At 34.9% G+C, this 22823-nt stretch overlaps 1 protein-coding gene across 1 annotated transcript in view; it reads left to right on the forward strand.

Annotated features, from left to right (window-relative positions):
* NAALADL2 (N-acetylated alpha-linked acidic dipeptidase like 2) overlaps window positions 1-22823 on the forward strand; it is a 1010672-nt gene that overhangs the window by 695161 nt on the left and 292688 nt on the right. Inside the window, exon 7 of the mRNA XM_081813090.1 lies at window positions 20801-20951. Coding sequence (XP_081669216.1) covers window positions 20801-20951 — 151 coding nt within the window. The remainder of the gene's footprint in view (window positions 1-20800; window positions 20952-22823) is intronic.

A 22823-nucleotide genomic window follows, 5' to 3' on the forward strand; every position in this document is an offset into this window, starting at 1 on the left:
TAACTCTGATATACCTTCCTTTTTTTTCTTTTTCTTTTGAGCAAACAATTTTATTGAGCTATAATTATACATACAGGGCATACATACATACCTGCTGTTTAGAAGTCACTAATATAGCCCCATGTTTTTTTCTTTTACCCTGGCCAACAGGAAGCTCAGATTTAATGTCCAAGAAGACTAGTATTTCTATCTTTCTCTTGGAAGATATATTTATTCCTCATGTCCCATCAGAATTTCTTCTGTAAGTTTCCAGATTATATTTTGAATGTGCTCACAGTATAAATGCTAAATAATAAAAATAATTGCAATGAATTTTATTAGGATGTACATGAGTGAGGATGTACATTGGGCTGCCTCTCAGAGTTTTACCAAGAGAAATGGAGTGACTTCATTCTCTACACTTCAGGGAGGAAGTTGTTACCTTTAATGACTGATAGGTTGGCTGATGTCCATGGGAGGAGCAAGAGCAGATGACTTAGAATGGCCATGTGGGCGCTTGAATAATCCCCCAGCCTGGCTTATGTAAAAAACTACAGAAGGGCTCTAGAGCAAAAGTTGGCAAACTTTGGCCATGGGCCAAATCCATCTCACATCCAGTGTTTGCCAGTAAGTTTTATTGGAACACAGTCACTAGCCCATAGGTATTGTCTATGGCTCTTTTTGTGCTACTGCGGCAGAGCAAAGTAGTTACAGCAACCATATGACATGCAATGCCTAAAATATTTACTATTTGGCCCTTACAGAAAACATTTGCTGACTTCTGTTCTAAAGCAATGCTTCCAGCAAAAAGCCGACTGAAAATTAAGTGTTCAACTCAGTACTCCTTTTTATTTAACCATGTTAGTGTATCAAAACAAATGATCAGCTGCAATCACCAGAATAAAATTCCAAAATAAAATATAGTTTTGTTTCCAGGGATGTATTTTAAGCTGCAATTTTCAGCATGGACTGCTAAAAACTTCCTCATGTTGTTTATGAACCACTTTATAGAGCAGCATTTATGAATGAGCAATTGGATCCTAAGCAAAAGTGATTTATCTGGCAAAATTGCTTTTTTCTATTTGTCTAATTTGGAGAGTATGCCTTTATCAGATTCTGCCCAGTGTTTAGTCATTTTTGTTGCATTTTAGGTATAACTTTATTGTGGTATTACTCACTAACCGTGGGTAATTCACATTAAATTTGCCTGATACTTGATGTTACTCTAGCCACTTGTGGATTTGGTTTTGTTGTATTTCTGTCAGTGGCACATACTTATAACAGTGCAGGTTGGGTAACTTATCTTGCAGCAAACTAATGTACACATTTTCCATTTTACCTAAAAATATTATTTTAATTTCTTTTACGTAGAAATCTAGCGTTGTCACATATGATGGATTCTGAAAATTTCATGCCTATGAACACATTGTCTCCCTTTGAAAAAGTGGCTGGAAATGATTGCACATAATTTTTGCTAGTTCTTGTGTCCCAAACCCTACAACAATGCCTGGTATAAAGCACCCCCCCCCCAAATAAGTACATGCTGAATGATAGCTGAATTAATGAATAATGCATTTCCATTTCATAACTTCCACAAATAAGACATGAGGGGAGAAAGCAGCAAAATACTCCTATCCAACCACTGAATTTTCCCCATTCTCTTGTTGGGCTTTATTCAGGTTTTTAATGTAACTGTTGTCCATTCAAAATTAACTTGTGGTTGTGGGGGACAAGATGGGCCACATTGGCATGAAGATTATTTTCAGTTAAAAAGCAGTCAAAACCCAGCAGATTCAGGAAAAGCTTTTTACCTCCCCCACAACTGCCTGAAAAGAATTTAGCTAGAGGACCTGCTCCAGGAGGAGAGCTATCAGCACAGATGACTACATTATACTATGAACGAGACATGGTAGACAGCATGGAGCTAGCAAGGAAGGCCTGTCTGATCAAACTCCTGTATGTCCCATTATTTCTGAAGGGCCAGCAAACATTTGTTTACCAAACATTTACTCTTTTATATCTTCTTGTGAATTTCATTTCTTCCTTTTGAAGTCACAGATCCCTGCCCAATTCACCTTAGTTCAGAAGGACATACATACCTCATTTTGCCTGTCTTTGGAATTTCCATCTGTATGGAATACTGGTACATAGAAAATTAAATTTGATTTTCTTCTGTTAATCTGTCTCGTGTCGATTTGATTCTTAGTCCAGCTAGAAGGACCTTGAAGGGGGCAGGAAGTTCTTCCTCCCCTACATGGTAAAGCACCTCTGTTGGGTGACCTTAATGAGTGATGGGCTAGATGGACTTAGAAGCTTATTTTGTGGTTTTGTTAGTATTAAGTCTTAGACGTGATATTCCTAAGCAGATGCTTCCATTAGTTTTACTGCTTCTGAGCTCTGATTGTTGCATCTTAGTTATGACTTTGTGGAGAATGCAGATTACTCTTCCTGAACCTGATAAAACTCAATCAACAGACTTCTAATAATTCATAATTTTCTTTGATCGTTAAAGCAAGTATCTCACAAAAGGAGTAAATACAAAAGAAATTCTTAATGTTCTTTGTGAGCCTCCCATTTCTGGGATTTGTATTGTCCAATTTTAAGTTTTAAAAGCTGTAGAATTTTTGGGGCGCCTGGATGGCTCAGTTGTTAAGTGTCTGCCTTCAGCTCGGGTCATGATTCCAGGGTCCTGGGACCAAGCTCCACATCGGGCTCCCTGCTCAGCAGGAAGCCTGCTTCTCCCTTTCCCACTCCCCCTGCTTGTGTTCCCTCTCTCGCTGTGTCTCTCTGTCAAATAAATAAATAAAATCTTAAAAAAAAAAAAAGCTGTAGAATTTTCAAATCTCTCTGCTTGCTATCCCCCCACCCTCCCACCCCCCACCCAGCTCCATTCTGCTGGACACCCTGGTTCTCAGCCCAGGTTTTCTGTTTCCTCTCCAAAGGCCTGACCTTCAATAAGGTTGAGTCTTTTCTCTGTTATGTGTTGTGCATTTCTATTTCTATACTGGGTTTATTTAAATCAGGATAAAGCTAAATCATTTGAATTTAACTGGGAAACAGTTTTATGACTTAAAAGATCAACTTTCATTTATATGGAAAGTACACTTTTTGTGGAATACCTTATATCTTAATGAGGTGCAAATCACTGTTTATTCTTATCCTTTTGTTAAATCTTTGTGTTTCCCTTAAATTACCTTTGGGGCTATATTTTGGAACATTTTTAAGTGCAAGTAAAATTGTGTTATTATATATTTATTTATTGGGGTTAAGTTTTAAGTCAATCCTCTCAAAGTAATGACTGCAAAGTCTGTGGAACAGCTTAGATACCACTATAAAAATGCATGCAGCTGTCTCTCTCCTTTGCATTCTTAACTCACTGTTCATTCCAATTTCTCTATTACATATTTCTGATTCACTGAATATGAAAACTCATATTGAAGCACATTTAATTAGCTGTGATTTAGTCTATTGATATAATGAGGACGGGTGAAGAAGAGAAAAAAAGGAAAAAAATAATCACTGAAATACAGAATTTTGGCAGAATTGATACCTACTGATGTATATACCAGAAAGAATGTGAATGATGAAGTTCTACTGGACCAAAATAATCCTCCCTTTTTGTTAAGTGAAGAATGGCATCTAGCTGTAAATTATAACACCAGTTGCAGTGGATATTTATTGTGGATTACTCAGTAATGTTGATGCTGTCACAGTCTGAGGATCTGAGGCTCTTTGCTTTGAATCTGAATTGAGACAAAATACAAGAAAGTTGTGCAGATATGGTAAATCCAGTTGCCCTTCCAGTGGGGGACCCTGTAAATTGATTAGACCTACTCTTGTGACTCACCAGCTGTTAGCCAGAGGCATGAGGGATAGTTCAATTTACTTAAAGAAGATAAAGTATAGAATGAATTTGATCACAAAGATGCAGTAAGCAGTAATCAATCTTAAAAGAAGCAAGAAATATATATTTTTTTAATTTTTTACTGTGGACGATTATTTAAGCACTCTGAGCTATTCAATTTATAATTCTCCTTTAAGTTTTTTTTTTTTCCCCCCCTGCTGAGCCTAAGTTATTAACTACTACAATATTCAAGGAAGTACAGTTTGGACCATGTAATATCATAGGAATTAAGTAATACTTAAAGGAGAAAGAAGTAAATTAATGATTTTTTTAAAGTGAATAATGGGCAAGAATGAATCAAAGGCAAACATTTGTTTTACTGACCTGTGTTTTTCAGTGGATTAAATTTTAGGCCATTTTTATTTGTCCACCTTAATTAATGATAGCCTAGCTGGGGCTTAAGAGATTTTAGAATAGTAATTATTATTCAGTAGCCACTCTTCAGAGTAGTAAACTTTCTCAGTAAACTTTCCTTACTATTTGAAGTATGTAATATTTAATATATAATTCCTTTAAGGAAATGCAAATACTATGTAAATTTATCCCCATATATAGGTTAACTTAATGGAACATACATTGAAGAAGGATAGATATATTTTTTCATATATTTGATATGTTGTATTACTAAAACTACCTGTACTTTAACATGAAATTTTCTAATATACTATGTTAGAAAATGGCATGTAGCACAGGGATTTTGTAAATACAGGACAGTAGGCCTCCTGGTACTTAAATTTTACCCACAAATGTTAATGAATGAATGAATGAATCAATCAATCAATCTCTCTCAATCTCCGCACACACATATGCATGTATGTACATATAAAAGTGTGTGTATATACATACATATATACAACACCCATCTTTCTGCATTGTGTAGATCCAACTACAAAGTATAAGTCAAGATATGGGCAAATAATAAATGGTAGTTCTTAGTTTTTAAGGATAAAACCTAGTTACCAATGAACTGGTTGTATAATAATCATGTAATTTTTAAGGCTGCTGGAACTAGCTTCTTTAAGAAGCTTTTGATATTTGCATAGTATGAACAAGGAAAGTACCATCAAGAAAACCATTTCCCATATAGCAGATTCTAACTGGGTTTTTCTGCTTTCTAACCCCTAAAATGTATACCAAGACCTGACCTGAGTCTCCTTATCAGATAATCTCATGTTATATATTACTACTTTCCTTTTAAGATTTTATATAGAGATGGGGTTATAATAATTTTTCTTAAACTGCCCCACACAATATTTATAGCACAATTATTTGGCCTCCATTCCCATTTTTAAGTTTTCTTTAGAGCTCATACTACTGAAGAGGCTAGATAATAACATTGAAACATGAAAACATGAAAAAAAGTTTCTGTGAAAAATGTCACAGTTCTGAAATGATGTGGTTTCTCAGTAATTTGATTTTATGATTTACCTATTGCATTGATTCACTGCACTCCATTCTAGATGTTAGTTATGAAGCCAGTAGGACAGCGATGGAGAGCAGCTGGGGTTTACTATGGAACTTTTCATTCTGTTCGTGACATGCTTGTAAAACTATATGTTAGTAACCCAAAGGAAGTCTTGGTGGCTAGCTTCCCTGAATAGAAATTATTTGTCTACCTTAAGATGAGAGAAAGCTCAGAGATCGACCTACACAACCAAATCGACAATTTTCTTATTTTATTTTACCTTTCAGACTTTTAAGAATGCATAGTCACTATGAGTTCAGTAAAGAAAAGATACCACTATTTGTCCAGGCTGGGGGAGAAGGGGAAGTGAGAGAGAAACGGGCTGCTCCCTGTGAGTTGTCATCACCTGTCTGCTTCCTTTCACATCAGTGTCAGTCACAAAATCAAGAGTCATGAGCTTTTTGATTTGCAGAAATGAACTTGTCAGTGAGTAATCTCCTTTTCTTCAACCGTGCAGCTATAGAAGAATCCGACCTTCCTTTAGTTTCCATTGTCTCCTATCCAGAGAGGTTACAAACATGTGCAAGTATGCCCTAATGTTTATGACTTAAATATTTAAAAATCACAGGCCTCTATTAAAGCCTGGTATGACTCCCCTCTTTGCAGATTTGACTTTTGTAATTGAGACAAAATGGCACATGCCTGTACTAATTTCTATATTAATTTGGCATTGTTTCTGCCCATTGTTGGCTCTATTAAAGGCCCTTCCCCTTGGCAGCCTCCTCTTTAGCTGCCAAGGGAAGCCGGTGTTCATTGCTACTCACAGGGTGTGCTGAGCAGCTGCAGGACCAGATGCTCCACTCCTGGATACTTTGTCTGATTTGAGTCTAGGGACATGGTCAGGCTGCTTACAAAATATTTAATTTACCCAGCTGCCACAGTTTTCAACTTGCTGTTAGTTGTGATGAATTTGTTCCATACTTAATATTTGCAGATATTTCAATGTGCAAATACTTATTCAGATCTGTACATTAGGGGCACCTGGGTGGCTCAGTCGGTTAAGGCTCCAACTCTTAATTTTGGCTCAGCGTTGTGATATTGAGCCCCATTATTGTGAGTGTGGAGTCAGCTTAAGATTCTCACCCTTCTCAAGGCACCTGGGTGGCTCAGTCAGTTAAGCATCTGCCTTCAGCTCAGGTCATGATCTCAGGGTCCTGGGATCGAGTCCCACGTCGGGCTCCCTGCTCAGCGGGGAGCCTGCTTCTCTCTCTCCTCCCCACTCATGCTCTCTGTCACTATTTCTGTCTCTCTTTCTCTCTCTAAAATAAATAAATAAAATCTTAAAAAAAAAAAAAAGATTCTCACCCTTCTCTCCCTCTGCCCCTTCCCCCACCTCTAAAAAAGAAAAAATAAAGTATATGCTTTTCTTTTCTGTTGTTTTGCATTTCATTATTTTCTGCTTCTGAATGAAATAATCCCCTCTAACTAATTTTGTTTCTTTTTCTAATTTATTAAAAAGAAAACCAAGTTCCTATGTAAGCTATATGTGAATGATAGAAACTATTAAGTTTTTAGCTGAATAGAAGTTCCACTGTATCACAAGTTCCATTGTTACGTATTCTACTTTTCATTGTGTTCCAGATGCTTTTCACTTGTTCTGTGATCTCTAGTTATCAAGGAATAAATTAATTTTGTTCATAGTTTTATTCATTTCTAATTGATTGGATTACGGTAACTAATATCACCGATACAAATACAGCTTTTATAATTTTTTCTTTGTGGCAAAGTTCATGTAAAATGATTATTTGTGGTGTGCATGAGCTTTGTGAAAAATGTTAAGTTCATAAAATTCATGATTTATTTGATTCCTGTATATCTTTACAGTTTTGACTTTAGAATTTGTCCAATTCTAAAAGAAGTATATCCCCTATATAAGTCTATTTTTAGAATTTCATCTTGCATTTTCAATATATTTTTAGTTTGGCATTATGCTGTTTAGTACACTTAGGTTTGTGGAATATCCTTTATCTATTTTGCTGATTTTATTTTTAGCATTCCGTAGGGTATATCTTTAATCTTTATTGCTTTTAATTTCAGATATTTTATATGAATTTGCCTCTTCTAGATTTTTTTATTTGCCAAGTGCCTATTTGCTTATCATTTCCTTCAATCTTTATTATTTTGTTTCAGAAAGCTTTCTTGTAAAACACATTGCTAAGGTTTTGTTCCTTTTCAAACATCTCTGATTTTAATGGGATGATTCATCTCTTTTTTTTTTTAGCGTAAAAATTTATATGCTTTATTTATTTTTCTTTCATCATACATAATGTTTATTATTTATCTTTTTTCCCCTATTTTCTGATTTGATGTGTTCATCCAACTTTATTACACTCATACTTTTTTTTATTCTCCTAAACATTTTTGAGATCTAATAAAAAGTGTACTTCAGGATTAATTATGATGATGATACTGTCTTACATATGCCTGTTTAAAAGTCTTATCATATATCATTTCATTTATCTCATCTTATTTATTTTACCTGAACAAGGCAAATACTATGAGAGAAGTAGATTTAGATAAAACTTCTGTCCAGTGTTAGGGTGACTTCTATGAATCCCCGACAGATGGACATTTCTCCTGTGTAAATTCTATCTCCTGAAGAAGTATTCCTGCTTATTTCATTGTTTGGCTACTGTAATTGTTGCATTGTCTGTTCTTACAAAAGTCCACAGCTGGGTAGAGATACTGTCTAGGACTTTTCTAGAATCAATGCTCCTTAATCCAACCTTATATCCAAAGAACACTCTTTCTGAAGTTGGGGGAGCCATTCCATTTTCAACCTTCTGGGCTTAGTCGTGTTAGGACCATTGTGATCTCAAACTGAATCCTGATATAAAATAATTGAAAACACAAAGAGAGGGGAGCATGGGATAATTTGATCCACTCTTTGTCCAACAGTATACTCTTCATTCATGGTGAGTTTATTTTTCCATTTTTCCTATTATTTTAAAACCAGTGTTTCCATCCTCACTATTACAGTCTATATAACCATGGAAATGTTATAACACCTCATTGAGGCACAGTTTTCTGAAGTTGAATAAGCAAAACCAAATACAAATAAGAAAAATAGTAAAAGTAATCTTAAAAATCTCCCAGGGTGGTGTGACAATTAAACGATGTTAGTCAAGGATTTGGGAAAGTCTTTTTTTTTTTTTTTAATACTAACCCAAGTAAAACATTTATAGTGAAGAATAATAGTCTTTTTATATCTTTTAAAATTAAAAAAGGAAAAGTTCAAGGATGTAATTTATGGTGCAGCCCTAGTAAATGTACATATAGAAGTTGTGAATAATAAAGATATCTGGCATATTCTTAAACCCTTAAGTGTCTTGAAACATATATATGGGATATGCAGTCAACTGTGAACATTAGAAAATATAATAGAATTGCAAAAGATTTGGAAGCATGTATTTCTTTAACAATGTAAGCATTTTTTTGTCTACGAGCAATTCAATTATTTTGTTTCTGAAATAAATTAAATAAAGCTTATTGAGTCTGATCAGCCCTTGTTTCCAGGGAATTGCAGTTCAATTTCATTTTTAATTAGAATTGAACATTTCGGATTTCTTAGCACTGGTAAGCAAAACCCAACAATATAATGTATGTACTTAATTTGTATTAAGTTTCTAAAATTTAGTGCTGAGAGTGAACAGTATGTCTGGTTAATATTTAAACATCTCACAATGTTCTGTTGTAAAAGTTTCCATTTATAAAAGCTACTATTCTGTAACAAATTACTTTCACTTTCAAATAAGCCTGTTATCACAACATGAGCAAAACTTAATCAATTAAAAGAGAAAGCAAAATAAAGTAATTATTTACTCCTATTTGAGGTGCACAATAGCTTTTAAACATCTAGAAATGCCTAGGAAAGGTAGATATTGGCTAAAAATCATTTTTGCTTAATATTACTGCTTTAATATAGAGTTATATTCATATGGGATAGACATTTCTCTATAGGAAACCATTTTCTCATGGAAAAAGAGACTTATTCTGATGACCCTGCATGGAAAGAAGCCAGGAACCATAAAATCAGTTATGCTACTGTTTTCTCCTTTTTCAGTTTTTCACACCTCTGTGTGTGTGTGTGTGTGTGTGTGTGTATGTGTTGTGTATTTAGTGGTAGTCTAATGCTGCTCATCACACTGGGGCTAGTTGAGAACTATACACGCAAGTTATCTTTTTCCTTCGTTTCTGTGCACTCAGGCATTAAACTGGATGTGTTCTTTGCCCAGAGTTTTGTCTTAATACAGCCCTAGGGGCTGGGAGAAGATTGCAGTGGACGCCTCAGTCACCTGGGACATAGTACATTGAAATAATACTTTGAACTAAACTCCTAGGCATCTGCAATGAAAAATGTAGCAAGTAGACTTTAACAGTGAATATAGTTTTCAAAAGGTAACTCAGAGTCAGAATGGACCTTTGCTATCTTACCTACTTAAAAAAAATATCTAAAATCTGAATGAAAATGTACATATAGGTAATTTTTTTCATCCAAAGGGCATAGTGATTCTCAAGAAAATCAAAAGACTTTCTGGGTCAGGAAAGTGGAAACTCTGTGACCTCTGATGCGTTTGTGCTGTAAAAAGGCCTTGCCAATTTTTGCCAGACAGAATTGTAAAGACAACTCATGATCTATTAACTGCATGGACAAGAGACATACACTCTGCCTGTTGTTTGGCAACTATAAATCTTTCTAATTAGTGCCATTAGAAAAAATAATATGGAAATTATTTCTATTCTTACTGAATTCTCTGCAAGACCTATGCATCAGATTTGTTCTCTAGGAAAAAAAAAAAAAAAGCTGCAAATAATCCGTGTCCCTGTATATGTAATCCTTTCGTGTGCCTGGGAATAAGACCATCCTTCAGCTGTTCATTTCTGGTTACTTGTCCTATGCCTGACTGAAATCTCAGGTTTTATATAATTAAATAAATCAATTTCAGGAGGGGTTGAGAAATTATGTCTCAGTGGAGTAGACTGCCTTTTTTTTTTTTAATGGGGAAAATCAATAAGAAGGTAACAAAAATAGTGTTTCCTTGATTGGTAATGTAAATGTAATAATCATTATTATAAGTTTAAAAGATATAAAATAACATTTCAAGTAATAGAATTATAAAAATTAAAAGACACTAATGCAGTTTGGGGAAAAATGTATGCCTGGGAGGATCTTAGAATTTTTCTTTTCACATTTCCTCTAAGATACACCAAAAAGCAAACAGAGACTGGTAATAAGTGAAAGATAATGGAAGAGTAGGTTTAAGTCATATGAATATTTACTTTTGGAAATAAACCTATGAAATTTCATCATTTATATGTCAAGAAACATTTTTTCAAGATAACTAGTTTTGGGGATTTTTTTCTTCCTTAAGAGCATTCCCTATCCCAGAAAAATGCAGAGAAATTACACTCTTTCAATTATCAACCTGGTGCTCCTCCTTGTCTTCATTCTTCTCATCATCAAAATAAAACCACATCACCCATTATATAGCATTTCACACTTCTCAAAGTCTTCAGACAGACCACCTCCTTTGAATCTGCCAGTCATTTTGTGTGACTGGCAGGGCAAATGTCATCTCTTTTTATGGATGAGAAATTTGAACTGTATAGCTTTTCAGTGGCAAGCCCAGCATCCCTTGCCTAATGGCCGGTCCAGTTCAAGACTTTCAGTTCAGTGGTTTTTCATCTGCCATGTTGCTTGCAAGCCAAGCTACAGCCAAACAACTCCATAAATTCAGATGTATTTCTAACAACTTAGAACATTATATAACACTTGCAGGTAGTCCAAGATTTGAAGTTTTTCTATGGTGAAATTTTAAAAGTAATTCAAAATATGCTCTTTTATGTTACTCATTTAATTTTCCCTCATATATTCTCTCCATATCCACCCACCTTGCAGAAGATACATATACCTTGTATATCTATATCTTATCTATCTACATATATATGGTATTTTTTTTATCTGATATACCTATATACATATATATGTAAAAAAAATAAAAACACTATGGAAACTTGACTCTATTTTTTTAATGTTCATATGATGATCCATAATACTAAAAATTAAGAAAACATTGAATATCGAATATATATCTAATTTTTTTTTCTTTGTGTATAAAATTGGGAGCTCTATTTAGTATTTCTGTTAAAGAACTAATTTTGTAGGCAGTAGAAATAGAAATTTTGAGTATTGATTCTTTAACACTGTGAAACATTGGAAAATTATTTATGTCAATAAACCTAAACAATAACAAATTTCTGTGATATCTTTAGAGATATATAATTCTTATTTATTATCCATGGTTTCTCCCCATTATGGCTTTAGTTCACTATGTTCTTAGTTAAGTTAGAAACATACATTAAAAATTATTATTTTTTGTTCTTTTTGAACATGATTTATTTGGTAGAGCAATGGCATGCCTACAGATGGAAAAGAAGTATATGAAGTTGGTAATATCAGCAATTTATTTACTAATAGCAACTGTGTATTTTCCCTCAATATTGACTATAAGGAATATGAGTAATATGTCAGAAAAAATGATGTGTTATCAATTCATGAATCTCCTTGACAGAGGAAAAGACCCCAGGTGACTGTGTTTCCTATCCCAATCTAAAATCCTCTCCCTGAAAATAAAATGATTTAGGTTAATACTTGCTCATCCACACTCTATCCTTGTATTCTCAACCTAGAACCTAGAATAATGGACCCATGTAACATAGGTGGATCCATCATTGATAGGAAAGATAGGAAATGTAGAAATAAAATACAGCATTTCTTCAATATTTTGAAGCTACAGTTGGAAAAATGATACCATAATTTAAATTTTTTAAAGATTAAGCTTCTATATAGCAAACATTATAAAGGTTGTAAAATAACTTAATATGAATTTTTAAAATTGAAAGAAATTTGCAAAGTTACATTTTTTTCATGATTTGGAAGTAATATAGTTTAATGGGAAAAGCACAAGAAAATTAATTTCTCTACTCTGAATATACTGTTAACTATATGGCATGATCTAGTCATACTTATTTCATGATTACTTCATTTGTGAAATGAGAATAATTGCACAGGGAACAATGAGACATTAATTTATTTATTTTTATTTTTATTTTTTTTAAAGATTTTATTTATTTATTTGACAGAGAGAGACACAGTGAGAGAGGGAACACAAGCAGCGAGAGTGGGATAGGGAGAAGCAGGCTTCCCGCTAGGCAGGGAACCCGATGCGGGGCTCGATCCCAGGACCCTGGGATCATGACCTGAGCCGAAGGCAGGCGCTTAATGACTGAGCCACCCAGGCGTCCCAATGAGACATTAATTTAAAGTGAAATAAAAATGTTATACATGAGGGTACCTTACAAAGTAGGAAATCTTCCCTCCCTCTTGCCCTTCCTTCCTTCCTTCCTTCCTTCCTTCCTTCTTGAATTGTGTGATAAAGTTGAGGTTTCTTTTTAGAACTTCAGCAGCAGGCTTAATTTTTTGCATAACTTCAGGCTTTTTCTTCACAAAAGCAGAAGGTCATTGCTTCTTATTAATCTCACTAGAATTATTTAAGTAACTACGGATACATTAAGTAAAGCAATTTGAAATCTAAGTAGAGGTGTTCGGTGAAATCAAAAAAGAATGCTGTGATTATGCCTTGGATATAGTCAGTCTGATTACAGTGAAAATTCCTCACCATAATAGTCTTTTTTTTTCTTTAACAAAGGAAGGTGAGTTTATTTCTGAAACATAACAAAGCAAACAGGAATCTTACAAATCTCTTTAATGGTATACTAACAATACAATACATAATTAAAGGGCAAAACAACAAACCTATTAACAAGGAAAACAATCTCAAGAAAGAAGAATAACATAAAATTTAAGCCCTGAAGCCAAAATATCTGCTTAAAGAATGATCACATATTATGTGTCCAATATTTTCATTTTTCGTCTATGCCAGAGCCATGTAATTTACATGAATAAGAATGTGCTATGAAATGTTAGGTTCATGGTTTTTTTTTAAGTTTATTTTTATTTTTCTGTTACTATGGCCATGAATCCTTAACACATTCTGTTATAATGCATATTAATCTCCCTGACAGTACTTTGTAAACATCCAGGTCTTTTTAGCAATCTAAATAAACAGGCATATAATTCACACGGTATTGATTCCAGCGTCCTCTCAGAAAGCAAATCACAGCAAGAGAATCTGATGTGTTTTATAAATTCACCCTTTAGCCAGTCTATTTGTCTTTGTAAAAGATGGATGTATAACTGAAAGGAAAGGTGTGCTTTAGCAGAAAGATTGCCAGACTTGAATTTGGAAAATTGTGGTTTGATCCCTGAAATTATCACTTAGTAGTTCTGACTGTGGATCAGCCTTTTACCCTTTCTGAATCACAATTTCAACAACTACATAGTGGGAATTGAAATGACATATCAGATATTCTGAATGAAATTCAACAAACCACTCTGGGGACAGTATCTGGCTCATAGTAGATGTGCAATTAGTACTTGATGATTTGGTTTAAAAAAGACTCAGAAGACTTAGATTCTGATCACAATTATTTTCCTGAGTCTTTGTATAAAGTTTGGCACCTTATGTGAATGTAGGAGTTTGCTAGGGCTGCCATAACAAAATACCACAGACTGGGTAGTTTCAAGAGGAATTTATTTTCTTATAGTTTTAGGGACTGAAAATTGAAGATCGAGGTGTTGACAAGTTTGGTTTATCCTAAGCCTTTCTTCTTGGTTTGTCAATCGCCTCCTTTTTGCTGTGTCTTCATATGCCTTTTCTCTATGTACACACATTTCTGATGTCTATCTCTCTTCTTCATAAGGACACTGGTCATACTGGATTAGTCCATCAGTATAACCTCATTTGACCTTAATTACCTCTTTAAAGGCTCTACTTCCAAATACAGTCACATTCTGAGGTACTAAAGGTTAGGACTTAAACTTGTGAATATTAGGGGAACACAATTCAGTCCGTAACAGTGGACCTTAATTTTATTTGTAAAACTAAGGCCCTCTTTTTATATTTGCTCTTGTTTTCCACATGAAGACTCAGAAAGCTTTTCTAGCCGTGGAGGCCAGAGAAATGGTTCTAGAGCTCAGCCAATGTTTTGAAGAAGCTAAATAACAGAGAAAATCACAAGCTTCCAACTTCGATTCTTGAAATCGGGTGTAGTTGAGGGATTCCACACATTGTAGCCAGTGAAAATAAAAAGAGCAAGGCTGACATTCAATGGGTTCAGAAGGATGAATTGATAACTTAGGAACATCTGTAAATGGATTAAAGTCTAGCTGTGGAATTCACAGTGAAGACACTGGAGAAGTGGATTGTCTAACTCATAACAGCATCCTCCTTTTGGAATAGAAAAAACATTTTGATTGAATAGAATAAAAGTCAAGAAGGGAAGAAGTTAAGTGACAAGAATCAGAACAGGGTCCTTTCCCTTTCATGATTCCTGGCTTTGATCTCCTTTGAATGATTTTTTCCCTGAATATATGAATACCATGCAGCCACCCACATGCTGCCAGTCTTAAGGCAATGGGAATATAAGCCTCTGTTGGACCATTTTTAGGTACCAGACTACTTACTCCCTGAATGAGTAGTTTTCAGGGAGCTTTGAGTTTTGTAAGATCTGCTCAGTAAGACTGCTGTATCCTGCCCATGGATTTGTAGTACCATTTATTTCAGAGGCAATTATTTGGCAACTGTTAGGGCCTAGCTTTATACACTATACACAAGGAAAAATGTATTAATATGATTCACAACAAGAAATATGGGATCAGTCACCTTGAAGTTAGCCAAAGACATTTTATCTGCAAGACCCTGTCAACAAGACAAACTCACATGTTCAAATCCCAGTGCGTTAGTCTCCACTACTCCTTATCTCTAACTCTTAGATAACAAAACAAAATGAAATAAAACAAAAATCAGAACAAATTCTATTTTAATTATACATTTTTATAGAAGTTTAAGGAGAAAACAACACATTTAATTGAGTATGTGTGTTGTTTTAATTTCAGAAACAAGATGGATTAATACTTACATTCATATTCCAACAGACATATATACAAAATGCCACAAACAAAATGTATTGCATGTTTTCCAGCCAGTGGGTGTGAAATATGGAATAAAACAACATTCATGTAATACATTTGTCCCATATGCATTATGTATTCATTCACTCATTGATACATACACTAACTTATTCATTAACTCAACAATAGAGAAATCATTTGGTGCCAGGTACTACACCAGGCACTGGGGATATAAAATAAAGCTATAGCATTCCTGTCTTCAAGTAGATCACAGTCTAGTGCTACTAAAAATACCCATCAAATCCTGATGAATTCCTGGAGATAAAAAATACAATAGAATTTTACTTTGAGGACTATAATTATTTCAAATGATGCCTCTTTTGTTGGTGGAGCCATGACCTAGCTTGAAGGGAATTGACTGACTGCATAAAGAAATAGAAAAGTGTCCCAGGATGACTATTGACCATTTCTCAGTTTCTAGTCCAGCACCTATCTCAGGCATCTCAGGTGTCTTGAGATCTTAGCACCCATGAATACTTAAGCAAGGTTCATGTTGGCTCAGCACTTAGTAATCTTTGAGCGAAATAAAAGGGTGGAAGCTATGTGAGTAGGACGCTGCTGGTTTACCGATTTCTATTTTCATGGAAACATACTCCTATGACACTCTGTGTAAATCAGGAAATGGTGCCCTTGAGGGATGATACAGCCTAATGGGTCATACAGTATACTAGCCAGTGGCCGTGGCTTGCTGTACATGACCTTATAACACTTGAGCTCAATACCCTTTGCTTGACTCATTTTTTTATGTCTCTGTTCCAATTTCTAACTGGCTCTATTATGTTGAACATTGTCTTAGTTTACAAAGTGGAAAGCATGACAAAGAACCCCAAACTTATCACATATGTACTTGAGAGAGAGAGAAGCAAAGGATAATCAAAGTTTAGTATTAGGAAATCTTAGCCTTACGTTTGCCCTCTCTTTTCATGAATTAGACCCCCAGTAATCATCAACCTAGGCCCAAGCGACCTGAAGGTATGAAAGGTGCTGGGCAGAGCTAACAACTTTTACCTGTGCTCCCAGGGACAGTCAAAAGCAGACAACTCAATGACAGCTGGCTTCATCCTTTTTATATTGACTTGCCTTTGAATGCATTTTTAAAGAATATGATCTCACCAGAATAGTACATTCTTTGAAAATTTTAAGCAACCACTACCTCACCATCTTCAAAATGCAACGCTAACAACGCAGAGGAACATTTTTTTAAAAAAATCTGATTTAATATAGGCAGTTTCCTCAATTGCCAAATTCAGTGGAAATCCAGCAATAGATAATTTCTAAAATTAGGTCACCAAATTAAGCTACTTATTTAAGAGCTCTAGGGCAGCCAACAAGGGACAGCATCATGAACCAGATTTGACAACATTGGAGAGGTATATACCTCAGGTCCAACCATTACAGGCAGAGGATGAGAAGAGGGGGCTAAAATCACATATAGGGCTATCTCTTCAGGGTTGTAGGGAATTAATCAACTCTGGCAAAAGATACCATACTATTAAACTGCATTGCCTCATTGTAAGCTGTCATGTATGGAAAAATATCATGTTATATATTGATTATAAAAGGAATCACAGTGTTTTACCAAACATAATCAGAAGAAACAAAATATGCAACTGTAGCATTTTATTTTTGATTATGATAAATTCTAAGTCACTAGTTTTCATAAACTTTCAATAGTCAAATAGTTAATGTACTGGCTTTTTAAAAGAGATTTTTAAAGATAATGTGACTATCCCACTACCGCAGGGTCAACAACAACAAAAAGATGTGAATCACCACTTTCCTTTCATGTGTCCATGGCAGACATCTCTCACAGAGCCATTGTCCACTTTGGCCTCAAAATGCTTCCCCCAGGCAGCCACTCATTGCCAGTTAATTGGGGTTAACACTTGAGATGAAAACTATTCATCATTCCACCGGTTAACTGAACTTCCTGAGAGCAGAGCAGGGACTTTGTCCTACCTATCTCCATATGCCAATGCCAGCATATTACCTGCACAGAAGTGACACTCAATATGTAGTTGTGAATGATTAAGTACCCCAGGAATCATAAAAATTTTCACCAGCAGGTAATTCTCAAAAAAATTACGCAAGTGGCCAAAGTTACAAACAAAAATAAATTTAACTTCACTTGTAAATTTAAAAAATGGACAAGTAATTTTTGGCTAGATTGGCAAATATTTCTTAAAAAGTAATATGCAATGCTGGGGATAGAGGAAACAAGTACTCAGATATATGACTGGTAAGAATGTAACTTGTTATAGCTTTTCTGGAGGGAAAATAGTTTATCAAAACTCATAGAAATCATAATACTTTCACCTAGAAATTTTACCTGTGGAAATAATAGTTCATGAAGAAATATATTTGTGCAGTGGTTTAGCTATAAGGAAGTTTGTTGAAGTATGATATAAAAAATTCAAAATTTGCAAAACCAACAGCCAAGGACTGGTCAAATAATATTTGATAGCCTTTCTATATATTTTTTTGTTTCAATTTTTTATTTAAATTCTAGTTAACATGTAGTGTAATGTTGGTTTCAGGAGTAGAATTTAGTGATTCATCACTTACATACAACACCCAGTGCTCATCACAGTAAGTGCCCTCCTTAATCTCCACCGTCCATCTAGCCCAGCGCCCACCCCCCTAACCCTCAGTTTGTTCTCTATAGTTGAGTCTCTCATGGTTTGCTTCCTCTTTCTCTGCTTTTTTCTTTCTCATATGTTCATCTGTTTTGTTTCTAAAATCCGCATATGAGTGAAATCGTATGGTATTTGTCTTTCTCTAATTGTTTCGCTTGGCATAATACACTCTAGCTCCATCCACATCATTGCAAATGGCATGATTTCAGCCTTTCTATATTTTATTATTTTATTATTTATAGCATTATGTATAGTATACAGCTATTAATATTGTATAAAAGTATACTTATCAACATGGACAAATATTTAGTATGTGCTTCTAAGTGAAAAAATAGATTACAAAATTTATGGTGTGTGGTCTTATTTTGTTAGGATATGTGTATATGTGTCTAAGCCCAAATACAAGGGTTTAGAAACTCCAACATATTAACATTTGCTATGTCTTGATAGAATAATAGGATAGGATAATAGGATAGGATAATAATAGATAGAATATTTTGTGATAGAATAATAGGATAATAGAACTGTTGCTATTATTATTAATTATTATTATTATTATTTTGTCTATCTTTTTTTCTCTAATGATCATAAGTCACTTTAATACATTTTTAAAAAGCAATTTTTAATATTTAAAAATTGCTTTCTGGAATTGTTCATATTTTTCTTGATTTATTCTTCTATAGTAAGCAGAACATTCAAAATCATTCCATTGATCATTCTTTTTAAAAGTAGCAATTTCAGCATCTAAATATTAGAAGTCCTCCCTAAGGACTTCAGTGTGAGCTTTTGGAGAGTCAGTCTTAAATCTGGCCCTCTTATTAACATATTCTTTGCTCTTTTTTCCTTTTCTCATTCTTCCCCTCTCCCTAAATTCTTCTCCCTCTGACGAGAAAATCATAACTCAACATATGAGTCAATTGTTCTTTGCTTAGGTTCTAAGGGTTATTTTTTCTGATTAATAATTAAATAGATCTTATTTCACATAACATATTAATTAAATAATACCTACTTGTTCATTACTCAAAAATTGGAAAACACAGAATATTTTTAAAGGAGTTGAAAAAATGCCATTAATGTAATGTACTTAAATCAAGTATTTTTTTTTATTTTTCTGCATATAACTTCTTTTATGTAAAAACCATATTATATGTCCAATCATATGTTTTATTTTTCCAACAGAAGTGCATTCTAGGGCACCTGGGTGGCTCAGTGGGTTGAGCATCTGGCTGTTGATTTCAGCTCAGGTCATGATCTCAGGGTGTTTGGATCGAGCCTAGATCCAGCTTTGCGCTCAGTGGGGAGTCTGCTGGAGATGCTCTCCCTCTCCCTCTCCTCCTCCCCACCACTTGCACTCTAAAATAAATAAATTAAATAAATGAATAAATAAATAAATAAATAAATAAATCTTTAAAACAACGAAAAAATAAGTGCATCCTAAGTATTTCCTCAGAAGTCTCTCTTTTTTTTTTAAAGAGTCGCTGCTGTGGCAAGCCAGCATCTTTCTCATTTGTCCCTTCATTTAGCAATACTGGTGAATGACTACTCTGGGCCTGCTAAGTGCATATGTACATTGGTACAGAAGATAAGTATGATGCTGTCCTCATGGAGGGGCCCAGCTAGGCCCACAATGGCCACCTTGCTTAGTCCACTGTAAAACTTTATAAATAAGATAAGCAGTTCCTGGGAAGCGAAGTATAGGTGTTAACTAGAGTCACACAATGAACAGCAACTGCCTACATTTCATATTGATTCCTAGTCATAGTCTCCGTTATTTCGCTCCCCAGTGTCCCCCTATGTGCTTTTCCTCTCTCATGGGAAACACATGGATTATTACCAAATTATAAGTATTGTTTCTCACATCGGGTAAGTCACACTAAGCTCTTTACCCAAAAAAATTAACTTATAAGCTAAAACAGAAACAACATGAAATGTCAGGTTCATCTGCCCCATCATACTTATATATTGTGTACATATTGAAGAACAGAGAGAAACCTGCATTAGATACGTCTCAAATGAAGTAATCAGGAACTGTTTTCAAAATCTTTAATGACAAAGAGCAGGAACTGACCATTCAGAAGGAGGCCTCTTGGTTCTTTCCATCCCTCAGTTGCTGTATCTGCAAGGTATGACTGGAATATCCAGGGCATAGATCACAGTGACTAGGACAGTGGAGGCCCTCAGGAGGGTTCAGGACAGTGGCTATTTGCCAAACAGTGTAAAAGTATTTCAACATATTAGCAACTAGTATGACAGGCTTCGCCCTCTAGGAAATAATCTCAAAATGCTGCAGGTGACTTGGCTTTAAGGGAAGGACATGATAGTGGCCAGAAAAATTCTTCTACAGCAGAATTTTGTCTTTGGTAGATCCTTTGTTAATCTCATGAGAGTGAGACTCCAGATCTACTTAGATAATTAAAAGTGAGAGAGGGAGAAATTCCATGTGCAGACAACTGAAATCAAATACAGACATTATAGGAATGCTGCTACAATAATGTTGAGACAGAGGAAAAAAGGAAGAGGCCAGTGGATTGATAATTGGGAAATCTGATGTGCCTGCTCATTTTAAAAGAAAAAACCCAGAAAAGAGAGTCATCTTATTTTATTTTATTTATTTATTTTTTTGGGTGGGGGGGAGTCATCTTATTTTGCTGACAGTTATCAAATGGCACTACTTTCAGTGCATAGGATAATATTTTTAATAGTTTTCTCTTTTCCTCTTTTAGCTTTCCTTATTGGAAAAGGCTGGATTTGGTGGTGTTCTTCTGTATATTGATCCTTGCGATTTACCAAAGACTGCAAATCTTAGCCATGATACCTTCATGGTATCACTGAACCCAGGAGGAGACCCTTCAACACCTGGTTATCCAAGTGTGGGTAAGTGTGCTGTTAACCTTTATTATTCTTTTAAGCATTACAGGTTGTAATTTATAAGTACATGCTAAATTAATCAAGGGATAACAAAGTTGAAGAATTCTTACCACTCCATATTCAAAAAATGATTTTTATCTGCTCGAGTTATAGACTATCCCTTTGTTGGAATAAAACTTTTTTAGAAGTCTGTAATAGATTTTTGTCTGGATAAGTTGCAGTATTGTTAGCAAAGAAAAACATATTTTATATGTTGTTATTGATTGACTGAAAGATAAATTAATACCAGGTGGGACAAACACTTCATATAGGTCGAAACCATACAAATACCTAGAAGGATGAAATACCTGCTGCTTTAGGGTGTCTGTAATTACTTTAAGTACAGAGTCTAGGGGTACACATGGTCCGGTTAGGTGACTTAAGTAGTGGGAAATGATGCTGGAAAAGAATGGCATTTATAGGATCAACTTGTCTGGCTCCCTAAGGGAAGGGATCTTACTCACTGGCAGCATAGAAAATGGCCATCTTTGCATCAAACATCCTTCTCTTTGTCAATAAGTTGTTCATGTTATTGGGGGGTCAGGTGGCAGAGAGAAGACAACTGAATTTGGTGGGTGCTCCCTGCATCATTGAATTTCTGTCCAATGTATCATTGACAAGTAGTCCATTAATATAGTCTTGGCTGGGGAAGAAGCTCTGTGAACCTTCTTCCAGGGTGATAGCAACCCATTAACCATGACACTACAGTCAATAATTGAACTAACAACAACAACAAAATCATGTAATTACTCATGTGTTCTGCCAAAATCTTTCCATTTTCTACAACATGTCACAAAAGACTTTCTAATTATCTTGTTCAAGTCCACTTGTCCTCTCTCTATGTATATTAACTTTACTGATTAATCAATAACTCTCCAACAAAGAAGTAAATTCAATCAAATATGAGTTATAATTTATAAATTTTGTTAGGTCTACTGATTACTGCTTTGTCCTCTAAAGTACACTTTTAACAATCCATTTAAGAATTTTCCTTGAGACCTTATTGATATGTATTTTTATACTCTATTGTCTCATTATTAGAATATTGAAATTAAAATTAGGAAGTGTCCATCTACATCACCAAAAATGTCAGTCCACCTCTCTCATTTGCAAATGCTCTAACTTCCTTGGGTTATAACACCTCTGCTTCAAGAGTCTGCATATTACAGCTAACTTTTTTGTGACAAATCAATGGGCTGCAATACTATCAAAAAGCTACTTTATGAAGACTCTAAGTTGGTAAATTGACCAGTTGGCAAAATTTGCTCTTAACATTTTTTTTGGCTCAGATCATTTCATAATTGTAGAATTCCATAATATCTAGGAAAATGTTTGCCAGAGTCTCAAGCAATCTCAGAATGCTTTTTTTTTCTTTCCTTTTTCCTTAGGATATTTATTTATTTATTTATTTATTTATTTATTTATTTATTTATTATATGTTAATCACCATACATTACATCATTAGTTTTTGATGTAGTGTTCCATGATTCATTGTTTGTGCATAACACCCAGTGCTCCATGCAGAACGTGCCCTCTTTAATACCCAACACCAGGCTAACCCATCCTCCCACCCCCCTGCCCTCTAGAACCCTCAGTTTGTTTTTCAGAGTCCATTGTCTCTCATGGTTCATCTCCCCCTCAGATTTCCCCCCCTTCATTCTTCCCCTCCTGCTATCTTTTTTTTTTCTCTTAACATATATTGCATTGCTTGTTTCAGAGGTACAGATCTGTGATTCAACAGTCTTGCACAATTCACAGCACTCACCATAGCACATACCCTCCCCAATGTCTATCACCCAGCCACCCCATCCCTCCCACTCCCCCACTCCAGCAACCCTC

The sequence above is a fragment of the Leptonychotes weddellii genome, chromosome 1 (genome assembly GCF_054177405.1).
Source record: "Leptonychotes weddellii isolate Sample4059 chromosome 1, ASM5417740v2, whole genome shotgun sequence".
NCBI classification, from domain to species: domain Eukaryota; kingdom Metazoa; phylum Chordata; class Mammalia; order Carnivora; family Phocidae; genus Leptonychotes; species Leptonychotes weddellii.